Genomic DNA, 13,698 nt, shown 5'->3' with positions numbered 1-13,698 from the left:
TACAGTAGCCTTTGTTTGCAATTACAGAGGTCAAATGTTTCCTGTAGTTTTTCACCAGGTTTGCACACACTGCAGGAGGGATTTTGGCTCACTCCACCACACAGATCTTCTCTAGATCAGTCAGGTTTCTGGTCTGTCGCTGAGAAACACAGAGTTTGAGCTCCCTCCAAAGATTCTCTATTGGGTTTAGGTCTGGAGACTGGCTAGGCCACGCCAGAACCTTGATTTGCTTCTTACAGAGCCACTCCTTGTTTATCCTGGCTGTGTGCTTCAGGTCATTGTCATGTTGGAAGACCCAGCCTCGACCCATCTTAAATGCTCTAACTGAGGGAAGGAGGTTGTTCCCCAAAATCTCGCAATACATGGCCCCGGTCATCCTCTCCTTAATACAGTGCAGTCGCCCTGTCCCATGTGCAAAAAAACACCCCCAAAGCATGATGCTACCACCCCCATGCTTCACAGTAGGGATGGTGTTCTTGGGATGGTACTCATCATTCTTCTTCCTCCAAACACGTTTGGTGGATTTATGACCCAAAAGTTCTATTTTGGTCTCATCTGACCACATGACTTTCTCCCATGACTCCTCTGGATCATCCAAATGGTCATTGGCAAACTTAAGACGTGCCTGGACATGTGCTGGTTTAAGCAGGGGAACCTTCCGTGCCATGCATGATTTCAAACCATGACGTCTTAGTGTATTACCAACAGTAACCTTGGAAACGGTGGTCCCAGCTCTTTTCAGGTCATAGACCAGCTCCTCCCGTGTAGTTCTGGGCTGATTTCTCACCTTTCTTAGGATCATTGAGACCCCACGAGGTGAGATCTTGCATGGAGCCCCAGTCTGAGGAAGATTGACAGTCATGTTTAGCTTCTTCCATTTTTTAATGATTGCTCCAACAGTGGACTTTTTTTCACCAAGTTGCTTGGCAATTTACTCGTAGCCCTTTCCAGCCTTGTGGAGGTGTACAATTTTGTCTCTAGTGTCTTTGGACAGCTCTTTGGTCTTGGCCATGTTAGTAGTTGGATTCTTACTGATTGTATGGGGTGGACAGGTGTCTTTATGCAGCTAACTACCTCAAACAGGTGCATCTAATTTAGGATAATAAATGTAGTAGAGGTGGACCTTTTAAAGGCAGACTAACAGGTCTTTGATGGTCAGAGTTCTAGCTGATAGACAGGTGTTCAAATACTTATTTGCAGCTGTATCATACAAATAAATAGTTTAAAAATCATATATTGTGATTTCTGGATTTTTTTTTTAGATTATGTCTCTCACAGTGGACATGCACCTACGATGACAATTTCAGACCCCTCCATGATTTCTAAGTGGGAGAACTTGCAAAATAGCAGGGTGTTCAAATACTTATTTTCCTCACTGTGTATATATATATATATATATATATATATATATATATATATATATATATATATATATATATATATATATATATATATATATATATATATATATATATTATTTTGGTTCATCACTAGAAGACATATAATGTTATTAGTAAAAGATTATTAGTGCAATAATTGTACAATTTGCAAAATGTATTAGTATGATTTACATGTGACCTTATTTGCCTCAAGTGAGTTTTTGTGAACTACATAGGAGCAGATATGGAAACAGGGACATATTTGTTTTAATGTATCTCTCTCTCTCTCTCTCTCTCTCTCTCTCTCTCTCTCTCTCTCTCTCTCTCTCTCTCAGGCTTAGGATGCTCCAGCTGTTTGGTGTACATAATTTGTTGCTGCCTGAGTGTACTTCATAAATATTTCTTTACCCAAGCCCTGTTTTAGGGCAGTGGCAGCTGAAGGACCTATCAGTAGTAAGGATATGGTTGCCACCTACTTATGATAAAAACATCAATTGGGCATTGGCTGGTTTAACACACTCCTCTGTAAGCTTGGCAGAAGAGTACATTGGCAGCATACAGACTGGGGAAAGGAAGCCAAGACATTGTTACAGTATGTTTTATCCACAATATAAGTCTTGGAGATTGCATTATTTAGCATAAAGAAATGGTTCTAGGTCTCTTTATTTTGACCAAGTACACTTTCATAATCTCATCATAAACAATAATGGATAGAAATTTCACAGGCTGGACAAGATTACTAAGATTTGTAGTCAGTGAACATGTACACACTACCATACAGCCTTGAACTTTCAAAAGCGTGGGATAGCTGCCCAGTTGTTTAGTTTTTGATTCTATTTAATCAAGCTTGTTGTACATTGAGATTGCTGTTGGACACCAACATGACCTCAGAGACCGTTAGTGGTTTTAGGTCAGTACTGAAGGTAGTCAAACTGTGTACATTTAAAGGAAATCCTTTGGTGTGTTCAGTGAACAATTTTCAAAAATAAACCACAGTTAGCTGAGACTTTATACCATTCTTATCTAAGAAATGTTGCACTTTGTATCATCTTCCAGCCTCATCATGCTTGCTGAGCATAGTTAAGGTCATAGTTTAAAGTTTAGGTCAGTTTAAAACTTATTCAACATGTCCATAGGTGTGCAGCCAGAAGTAAAACCTTTTGATTCACATATTAATACATTCACATGTATTTTCACATGTGAAAAGTGTACTTTCATTTCTCTATGCTAATACCTAACTGGGTGAAATATTGGCAAGGTCGTAGCATTGACATGGTTATCTTTATACTAAGAATGATTATGTCCGCACTGGCAAGAATGATTCAGTACAGTTCTTGATCAGTCATTAACTTTTCTCTGTGCCTTGTTTTTCCACGCACATTTTATTGTTTAAAAATGCATATATATCTCAAGGTAAAGATAAATATTGTATAGTTTGAAAGTATTGGAATGGCAAGGTCAATTATTTATTTTTGCTATATATTGAAGACATTAGTGTTTGAGATCAGAAGCTGAATATGTGGCAATAGATTGCTATTTCTGCTTTAATTTTCTGATATTTACAGCTAGATTTGTTAAACAATTTAAAAGTACCTGTTGTTTTAGGCCACACATTTGTAAAGTGATAAAATATTGGAACACATAACTGCCACGTTTTTTGTTGCATGAGTGTACCGTATTTGATCGATTGATTTTTTGTGCGTTTTTTGTTTTAAAAGACAACAGGTGAGCCAATGCCACGGCTAATACTGGAAATATCTCACTTATCTTTACGGATGACGCAATCTGTAATGGTAGCAGGACAACCTCCCTAAAACAAACATCAACTAAAAGAGGCTCTGGTAAAACCCTGGAAAAGCATCACACAAGAAGAAAATTTTAATGGGTCATCGGATTTATGCGATTGTTATTTACTAAAATAATTTACTTTTGTTTACCTCAGATTTGTGTGGTGCCATGTTAATGTAGAAGCTGTGGTCGATCATCTCAAAATTTATCTTTTGATTTTAAACATGCATGTCTTTTATGTATAGCATAAACAAAATAGCTCAGTTTGTTGTTCGAATAATTTTTTATTATGTATATGACTTTTAAACCACTGCAGAAGCAGAATTTTGGCACAGTGTCACTTTTTGTAGTAAAAGTTTAATTAGCAAAACAGGCTGGCCAATATAGTACAAGATATTCATGCTCTGCAACCAGTTGTTCAGCACCAAAATAAATTTGACTAAAGGATCAAGGAGTGTGCTGGCAGCTTTTTCAAACCATTTGACTTGATTGTTTTACCGAAATCTGGCAATTGTCTTAAAGAGTTAGAGTATACAGAAAATTCTTATTTTCACTTTCAAAAGCATGGCATTAGCCCGTTTATCCTTTTACAAAGTGTGGCCTGGATAAAAAATTCACATAGATGGATATACATACAAGGAGATTAAACAGGATATAGAGGTCTTACTGATTTGCAATGGTCCATTAGTTATTTTGTTAACACTGCCATAGTTATATAATGGTGAGTAAATGTGCGGTAACCATATTTTCCCTAGTTGAACTTGCATTAAATGATAAATATGTTGAAAACTATTGCCATTAAATACTAACATTAAAGTTTTTTATTTAAGAATGACTACAAATCACAAATGAGTAGCACTGATCACACGTTATTTAAAAACCCTTTAAAACACTTTTGTTTAGTTCACAGTCCATACATGCATTCTATTAAATTTGAAAATCTCATGTTACAGCTTAATTTTACAATTATAAGTTATCAGATACCATATGTATGCAAACATCAAAACTGTTTAAACTTGCTTTCGTTTATTAATATGCAGTTATATTTGCTTTATAATGGTCCTTATTACCCTTCATTATTTTAAACAATTTAGTTTTTAACATGTTTGAGCACACCAGTACTATTTTGAGATACTCATAGGAACCTGATAACAGGGGAAACATATGCTGATATACCACTGCCCTTCTTTCTTCACTCTAGTCATACAGGAAAGGGTTAAAAGAGTGCTGTTAACCTCTGAATCCCCTCCCTCCAGCAACTCCCCCTAGAACATTCAACCTCACTGATTCACATATGGCATGTATGTGTGTGTCTGTGTGTGTGTGTGTGTGTGTGTGTGTGTGTGTGTGTGTGTGTGTGTGTTCTCTTGGCCATAAATAGGAGCATGCTTGCTTAGAGACCTGTTGAAATTCAGTGATCTGACTGTAGATCTGAGATCCTAAAATCTGAAGGATTTAAAGAAAACATTTTAGCTTCAATTGAAATCCCTTTAAAAGTCAATTTTAGGTTCTGCTTTTTCATTATTTTGTAGGTTTTTAGAGTTAGGCTATAAACATGGATATAATGAATGACATCGCAGATGATGGTTCTTTCATGTTCACATCAGAGTCAGTCGGAGAAGGGCATCCAGGTGAGGCTTTAGTTTTACACATCATATGTACTCTTTACTCATATGTTTGTGCTGTGATCATAACTTTAAAATATACATATATAATATATAACATCAATATGGCTATGTAAACGTCTTTTTTTTACCCTGTTCTGTAAAATCCTACTGTAATTGGTGTAATTTCCTAAACTGTTTAGTCTCGCACGTGCATACAGATCAATAGCTACTTGCTGACACAGCAGTATACTTGCAACAAGTGCTCATTGAGAGGATTGGGCAGAGATTGCTAATCTCTTTCACATGACAGAAGAAAACACAGATTAGATTGTATATAGTGCTGTAATGTACACTTGTAACTGTTAACACTGGCCATTAATGACAATGAGCCTAAAATGAGGTTCGGGAAAAAGGCTTGAACATGTGCTTACTGTCAGATGTTGGCTCACCCACTCATATACATAGCTGGTATTTCATTCAGCGAATACTACAGCGTTGCTTACAAACACCTGACTTTTAGCTGCCAGTACTTGTATTACCCCTGGAAGACGTATTTGCATACTACTAACCTCTAAATATAATTTTAGTGACCCACAAAACACAGAATCTTTAAAATTTGCAAAATGCAATAGAAATATGAAGTACATAAGGTATCTAAGTTATTGATCACACAGTTCATAGAATTGACCTTGGCACTGACAAGGTTAATTTTTTACTAAGAAAACACTTTTCTACAATCTTGTGTGGGAATTACCCAGACCTACAATTTATTATCAGTTGATGGGACTGTTCATGACTCGTGTCACTAAATCAGCATGGTTAAAGCATATCCATACTGACTGAAAGCTGCTGCTGAATTGCACTGCAGAGAATTTTAAATACTAAATGCCAAGTCAACTGTGTAATTGAATGAATTATGTGAATCTTTTATGAAACCCATGAGTCTCTTAGACAACTTTAGCAACTTAATCAGTAAAGCATGGTGTGGGCTATTGATGCGAATAATCATATAATCATTAAACCTATAGCATACCTGTGACACCACTGGTGTGTATTGATGTTTAGGCTTTAGGAAGCTTCAGAGGCTGTTTGCCCTCGTTGTTTCTGATGTAATACACATAAGCTGTTGCCTCAGTGAAGAATGGGATGGAATGCAGCTGAATTTAGAGATAACATAAACTCCAGCATTTACTGGGACATTCTACACTATTAGTGGGAAAAAGCAAGTTATATTTAACTGCCCAGAATAAAGGCATATGAAGGCCAGAATTACAAATAAAAGGTACATAACATCATCTAATGAGTAGCTGTTCTGTTTCTTTTAAGCATAAAATTTCAGTTAAATTAATTCAGTTAAATTCCAATTATAGTCTAACCAAAAGGTCTTAACAATAGTTAAAACCATTAAAACTATATTTAGGTTCATTGTCAAATTAATGTTTATGTTCTATTGATTCAAAGAGTTTATATGGTAAGAAGAAAACTGCAGCAATACAGATTATGGAAGAAAATCTTTTTCTTTTTCTGCAGACAAGATTTGTGACCAGATCAGTGATGCTGTACTTGATGCACATTTAAGGCAGGACCCTGATGCCAAAGTGGCTTGTGGTGAGTACATTAGGAATAATCTTGTATGCTGACTCTTCAAAAAAAAAAAATACTATTCTTTCTTAGTTCTAGCTAATGATAATGACTTTCTGTTCATACAACTATAGGGATTTTTTCTTTGTTGCTTTTAATCATGGTATAATGTGTATACATCCTGTATACAGGGTCCCTGGTGGTCTAGTGGTTAGGTCAGGGAACCAACCCCAGCCACTCTTAGTGCCGGTCCCAAGCCCGGATAAATGGGGAGGGTTGCGTTAGGAAGGGCATCCAGCGTAAAAACATGTGCCAAATCAAACATGCGGATGATCCGCTCTGGTGACCCCTAATTGGAGAAGCCGAAAGAAAGTTTTATAATGTGTATACATCCTCTAATTATGCTGTTTATTTTATATATTAGAGGCTGTTTGTAAGACTGGTATGGTGCTTCTGTGTGGTGAGATCACATCCAGGGCCAGTGTGGATTACCAGAAAATTGTGAGAGACACCATCAAATACATTGGTTATGACGACTCTGATAAAGGTACGAATACCCAGATAAATGAAGTTTTAGTCATTTGGAAAGGTGTCTTCATGGTGAATTTGTGTATAATTCCTTAGGTTTTGACTATAAGACCTGCAATGTCCTGGTGGCTCTTGAGGAGCAATCTCCTGATATTGCACAAGGCGTACACATCGATCGGCATGAAGAGGACATTGGAGCTGGAGACCAGGTAGAAATTAGAACAAAATTAAAGCTTGAAATAATGACTTAATTTTAACTACAATGGATGGTCAATATATAACCCTTTTTGTGGCAGGGTCTGATGTTTGGTTATGCCACCGATGAGACAGAGGAATGCATGCCTCTAACCATTGTCCTTGCCCACAAGCTGAATGCCAAGATGGCTGAACTGCGTCGCAATGGCATTATTCCTTGGCTCCGTCCAGATTCCAAAACACAGGTTAAAATTAAGCCTTATTATTGTTATTGCTGCAATTGTGAACATGTGGACAAAATCTTGTTAGCTCCTTCTCACCTTATCTGTAAACCAGAAATTGACTTTCCTATTGAGCAAAATGATAACCATACTAGTTTATAAGGGTGATGAAATTGACCTTGAGAAAAGGTACAATCAAGGGCCATTTACCTCACAGTTGGTGGGTTGTTAAAGTTCACTTAATATTATTTAGTACTGCCTATAAAGAAAAACTGGTTTCTTCTGTACACAATAAAACTTTTTTGCTTAAGTGGCAATTTTACAACCTCTGTAGCTTCTTAAACCAAGCCCTGCCAGAAATGATATTAATTAGTTATTTTAAGCTTGAAAACTTTACGATCTTCTGCAATAAGGTACAGTGCACCCAGAGAACTATTTATTAATGAGAGCAATATACAGTATTTCACAAAAGTGAGTATACCCCTCACATTTATGTACCCATTTCATTATAACTTCCCAAGGGACAATGCTATAGAAATGAAACCTGGATATATTTTAGAGACGTCAATGTGAAGTTTGTATAGCAGAACAGATTTACTGTCCCCTAAAAATTACTCAATATAAAGCCATGATTATCAAAATGAATACTCCAATGATAACAGCTGTATGTCATGTAACCATGCCAAGCCACATGCCCTATTCATCATGTTCATAAGACATAACAATGGTGCTCACACAAAATATTAACACTTTGGACACAGTTTTAACATGTTCACTTAGGGTGCACTCACTTTTGTTGCCAGTTATTTTGATAATAATGGCTGTATGTTGAGTTATTTTCAGAGGAAAGTAAATCTGTACTACTATACAAGCTGCACATTGATTACTTCTAAAATATATCCAAGTTTCTTTACTATAGTATTGTCCCTTGAGAACATATAATAAAATGGTTGCTGAAATGTGAGGGGTGTACTCACGTTTGTGAGATACTGTACAGTGAACTGTACTTTAAAATGCTTTTGGTTCTCCATACCTGCAGGTGACTGTACATTACAAAGAGGAGAATGGAGCAATGATTCCTATGTACGTGCACACTTTAGTCATTTCAGTCCAACATGATGATTTCATCTCACTGGAGGAGCAGAAGCGGATTTTGAAGGAGAAGATTATCAAATCTGTAGTGCCAGCTAAGTACCTCACTGACAAGACCGTATACCATCTTCAGCCCAGTGGCCGTTTTGTCATTGGAGGACCGCAGGTGATTTTCTTCAAGACAAATTCTGATTACATTCTGGCCATTCTGATTATTTTACTCGTAAATTCAAGCATTAATGGCAACACGTTGAGTGCTAATTTGGTTGAATCTCAGGGAGATGCTGGACTCACTGGAAGAAAGATCATTGTAGACACGTATGGTGGATGGGGTGCACATGGTGGTGGAGCCTTCTCTGGAAAGGACTACACTAAGGTGGATCGCTCCGCAGCTTATGCTGCACGCTGGGTGGCCAAGTCTCTGGTCAAAGCTAAACTTTGTAAGAGAGTTCTGGTACAGGTGAGATAACATTTTATCTGTACAAAGGTTTTTGCTGAAGGCGCAAATGCAACACACTTTCGTTTTAGAGGGCACAGTACTGAATTCTTCGGTCTAGTATTAAGGATAAAGATAAATTATAAGAGAGTTAGAGAACAAAGATATATAAATTCAAACACTTTCTGTCTTTTTGACCAGGTGGCTTATGCCATTGGAGTGACCTACCCACTGTCTATCTCACTTTTTACCTATGGTTCATCTGAAAAGACAGAAAAAGAACTGCTTGACATTGTCAACAAAAACTTCGACCTTCGGCCTGGTGTTATTGTTAGGTAAGTCTTCTGTATGCCACTTTCTGGACCAAACATCTATGTTACATCTAAGTAGCATAAAGAACAAATGAAAGAGATCTCCAAGATACCTGAAAACATGCTACATGTACCATCAACATCCCTTAAATTTGTTATTTTATGCATACTGATGCATATTTTTTTATTCCTATAAAAATTGTAATATGAAAATAAAACTTAACATGCCAGTTCATTATAGGTTAAATATAAATTGTAAGTAATGAAAGCTAAGTAGTCCAAAAGCTTCAACCTGTTGTTGGGAGATCTGATGTGCGGGTGGCATTACTGTCATATATTAACTCGGGCAATGCTAGCTCTGGTTTGTGTCTCTCCCAAGCATTTTAGGCTATAAGCAGTAATAAATTATTTCTGTTGACAGGGACCTGAAGCTGAAGATGCCCATTTACCAGAAAACTGCCTGCTATGGCCACTTTGGCCGGCCTGAATTTCCCTGGGAGGTTCCCAAAACACTGGTATTTTAAGCTGACCAAGGCTCATGATATGCTTCCATGAGACAAAGAGAAAGACCTCTAACAGAATAACAGGGAAATATCTTGCCCTTTCCTGTACCCCTCTCTCTCTATATATTCATCTGACCATCTGAATGCTATTATATAATATATCTGAGGCCTTACAGTGAAAATGAAAACTCTCTTGAGGCAGTATAGTGTGCTTTTTTTAAAAATAAGATTATATGGTCTAAGGTTTGTGGACACCTGACAATCATACACATATGTGTTTTTTTCTAATCCCATTTCAAATTTAGCTCAGCTTTGCTCTTTTAATATCTTTGGGAAATGCTTTTCACTAGATTTTGAAGCCTGGCTGTTGGGATTTGCTCTTTTGGCAGAACATTACTGATGTTGGGTGAGGAGGCCTTGGGTGTAATTGCCGTTTCGAATCATCACAAAGGTGTTCAGTGTGGTTGAGTTGTGTTCAAGCACCTTCTGGTCTTTCACTACAATCTTTTACTATAATCAATACTTCAGCTTGCTTTGAGCACAGGGGCATTGTCATGCTGGAACAGGATTCAGCCCATGACTTCCAGTAAAGACAAATTGTAATTCTACAGCATACAAAATACACATTATGTACAGTTTTATGGTAACTTTGTTGGTAGCAGTTTGAAGAAGAACCACATATAGGTGACAGTTGTTTGTCCACAATTTCTTTTAGCAATATAGTGTATTTTTCTGATATTTTATATTTGTGCTCATACCTGTTTTATGCGTAGAATACTGTCGACAAGAAATCCCACAACAATACGTGCCTTTAAAACAAACCCACCACAAGAAAATGTGTGATGCTCAGGGAATGATTGCAGTACCAGTTTTAATTCAGAGCCATTCATATCTTAATTGTAAATGCATTATAGAAGTTGTAAGCACACTCACTTCCTGTCTTAAGTCTTTAATTACTGCAGCAGCTTACACTGCACTACCTGAGACTTAGTTAAGATTTCTTTAGAGAATCCATGTATAATTTTCAGACATTTTTCAAAAGCTGTTACAATTGCCTCAAACACAAAAATGAGCTGTCTTGTCTTTATCATTTCCACCAAGGCATATGTGCTTTTTGTTAAGAATTGGACAGTTTATTTACTGACCATCATTTCTGTCTTATGCATTACTAGACGCTGCTATATCAAAATGACCATTCAAACAGTATGTAGGTCACAACAAATTGTGCAACTATACTGTTATTTTTTATTAAATAAATTATATATATATATATATATATATATATATATATATATATATATATATATATATATATATATATATATATATATAGGGTGTTTTACTATACTGCTAAGTGCAATGCATATGTAAATGAAGTATGGTATTCTGACCATGTTGTGGAGCTCTGTTTTAAGCCTGATTTTAATTTGTTGGTTTGTAGTGAAGCATAGGTATGAACTGGTGGACCACTGTGATATTTAAAGTAAAATAGGTTTGGTGTGAGACTATAATTTAATATCAAAACACTATAGGCATCAACCCACCAAAAGAAAAGAAGAAGAAGAAAAAAAAAAAACAATCCCATGAGTATAGGAGGAAAATTTTTAAACCTTTTTAGAGGCTACATGCAATAATACATCAGTGTCTGACTGGTTTACAGTAAGAATATCCAACAGCTGGCCTATTAGTGTGTCTGTTTAATCAGATAAATACCAAAATGATGCTTTTTTCTTGAGGTGTGCTAATTGTCCTTTTCTCTACTCCTTTATATAGCCACCACAAAAAGACTTGCCTGTTGTTATCTGTTCAAATGTGACCTGTCTTTGTCATGTGGTTTTATCTGTGTAAATAATTGTGAATAATTATTATTAAAAACTGAAACAACCATTAAATCAGAACCTCTATTATGTACACATTATTGCATCGTGGCTATAATAAATACATACTTATATTTGAATGTTAAATGTACAGTCTTTAATGTAAATAATTTCATACCGATAGCTAGGTTGAATCAATAACCGATAAATCAAATGATAGTTTTTAAAAAGAATACTGGATACAAAAAAAACAAAAACTGGCATGACACTCCATCTAAAGTAGTACTAAACTTTATTATAAAAAATAAATAAATACTTCTGAATCATGAAAATGTGCTAAATAAAATAAATATATCAATTAATATAAATATTATTATCTAATGAATAACTTATACATTTAATCCCACGCAACGAGAGTGATTGCCTCTAGAGGCCGCTCTTGTAATGACTGCAGACCTTCTAAACCGCTCCATCAACGGACGCAAGCCGGAAAATCTATTGATGTGGATTTTTGCCGATAGCCGATAGTTCCAGCAATAAACTATCGTTGAAAATTAATCAGCAAAACCGATGAATCGGTCGACTTCTATTTCTCAGTATAATTTACTTCATGCACTTGACCTGGCATGGACTATACAATTTTGTCCAAATAAAATAGGTTCAGTTTTAATAGTGCCCTAGGTAAATTGCAGATTTATTTTTATTATAAAAAACGTTTGTCATTTATTAACGTATAAAAAATATTTTGAAACATTTTCAGTGCAATGGCAGACTTTTGGACAGCACTGTATATTAAAAGGTCAAAAGTCACACAAAAGTGTTTAGAGGCAACCCTATTTTACAGCTTCGACATAATGCTATTACATAAAATGACATATAGCATATTTATCTAAACTTTAAAATAGATGATGCATGAAAAAAGTCACCCAAATGAACAATTTAGACAACACAAAAGCCTTCGTCAACAGCTTCTTTAAATTTTGCTTTATTTTTGCTCAGCTTAAAGGCAAATATACAGTACAATAAAACATAATCTTCATTTTATCTCAAAAATCAGTCTTTGGTTTAAAAAGGCACAGAAAGGTGCCCTTTAATAGCCAGCATATATTTTCATTTTTCTTTTTTTTTTTTAACTTAACACACATTTTTGACATACTGTGTTGTTGCACAAGTGCACTGAGGTTGTATATTTGTACTTGCTGTCTGTGTTAGTGGATTTTGAATGTATTCTCTCATATTTGTTGAAGCAATAGCTCAGGAAGTGGACAAAGTTAAGCAATAGCCATCTGATTTTCTCCCTGTATTGGACAGGGTGAGGATAAGCAAAAATTTATTAGAGGTACTGTATGTTTAAAGCCATGAACATGGAAATGGTTGCATGGAACTCACAGACCATAAAAGTGGAAATTCCACTGATTTTCCAAATCAGATACTTAATACTTGAAGTCCACTTTACATGACAAATATGCTTCAAGCGTATGCCAGTTTTACTGTAAAACTTTCACTCAACAATTAATACTTAATCAACTGTATTTTATTAAAAGCAGACTCCAAGCTGTAACAGATTTTCCTGAGGATTTGACTAAAAAGTTTAACAAGCACAACTGGAAACAAAGATTTCGAGACTTGCCCTTGGTTGATAAAGACATGGAGCGATTGTACAGATGCTATGAATGTAACCAGTGAAGGAGTAACACGATTTTCTGTGTAATGGCACTTAAATCAGCATCCAACATAAAAAAATGGCTTTTTGTGTAATAGATTTACCTGCAGTCCTGCTGCAAGTCAGACTATAAAACCAGAATTTTTGTGACATGTGCATTTATGATCATAGTAACAGGATTAGTTCAGATTAAGCTGACAATTAAATTAATTTATTAACCACATTTAACACCTTAAGGAAATTTCACCTGGAAGTGAAAACTTTTTTTTTAACAATTTGAGAAATTTATACGAAACAGGACCTGGTATATCTGATAAGTCAAATCTATATTGATCCCATTAAACTGGAATAGTTTCAGAACCACACTGGCAGGAAATGTAAACTGACCCATAATCAAATCAAACAGAAACACCAAACATCCCAGTCCACACATCTCAATATACTGGCCTTGGGCACAGTGATAAGCAAGAATATAATCACATTTACAAACCAACAAGTCACATATACAGCAAATATGGGAATGCTCTGCATAAATGTAAAGTTACTTTTTGCTGGACATATTAAAACATCTATAGTA

At 35.8% G+C, this 13,698-nt stretch overlaps 2 protein-coding genes across 3 annotated transcripts in view; one reads left to right on the top strand and one right to left on the bottom strand.

Annotated features, from left to right (window-relative positions):
• Positions 1-4,471: 4,471 nt before the first annotated feature.
• On the top strand, positions 4,472-11,539 carry mat1a (methionine adenosyltransferase 1A; the record flags this gene model as incomplete). 2 transcript variants are annotated; one of them, XM_083540306.1, is made up of 9 exons in its annotated part: positions 4,472-4,798; positions 6,305-6,382; positions 6,780-6,902; positions 6,980-7,092; positions 7,180-7,323; positions 8,339-8,557; positions 8,669-8,851; positions 9,029-9,162; positions 9,560-11,539. In XM_083540306.1, exons 1-9 carry the CDS (start codon positions 4,723-4,725, stop codon positions 9,660-9,662), a joined length of 1,173 nt encoding a protein of 390 aa, XP_083396432.1. In that variant the 5' UTR covers positions 4,472-4,722. The 2 variants fall into 2 exon arrangements, with proteins under 2 accessions (XP_083396432.1, XP_083396433.1); XM_083540307.1 differs by lacking the exon at positions 9,560-11,539 and having other exon boundaries at positions 4,519-4,798; positions 9,029-9,166.
• Positions 11,540-12,427: 888 nt separating this feature from the next.
• Positions 12,428-13,698, bottom strand: part of LOC310725391 (transmembrane protein 150A) — a 35,797-nt gene continuing 34,526 nt past the window's right edge. The window contains exon 8 of the mRNA XM_083540317.1: positions 12,428-13,698. This exon is cut by the window's right edge and continues 938 nt beyond it. The gene's annotated coding sequence lies outside the window, so the exon portion shown is untranslated.

Source organism: Silurus aristotelis (assembly GCF_946808225.1).
Source record: "Silurus aristotelis genome assembly, chromosome: 4".
Lineage (NCBI taxonomy): Eukaryota > Metazoa > Chordata > Actinopteri > Siluriformes > Siluridae > Silurus > Silurus aristotelis.
Note: the sequence above shows the minus strand (reverse complement) of the source record. Positions and strands in the feature narration are given on the sequence as shown.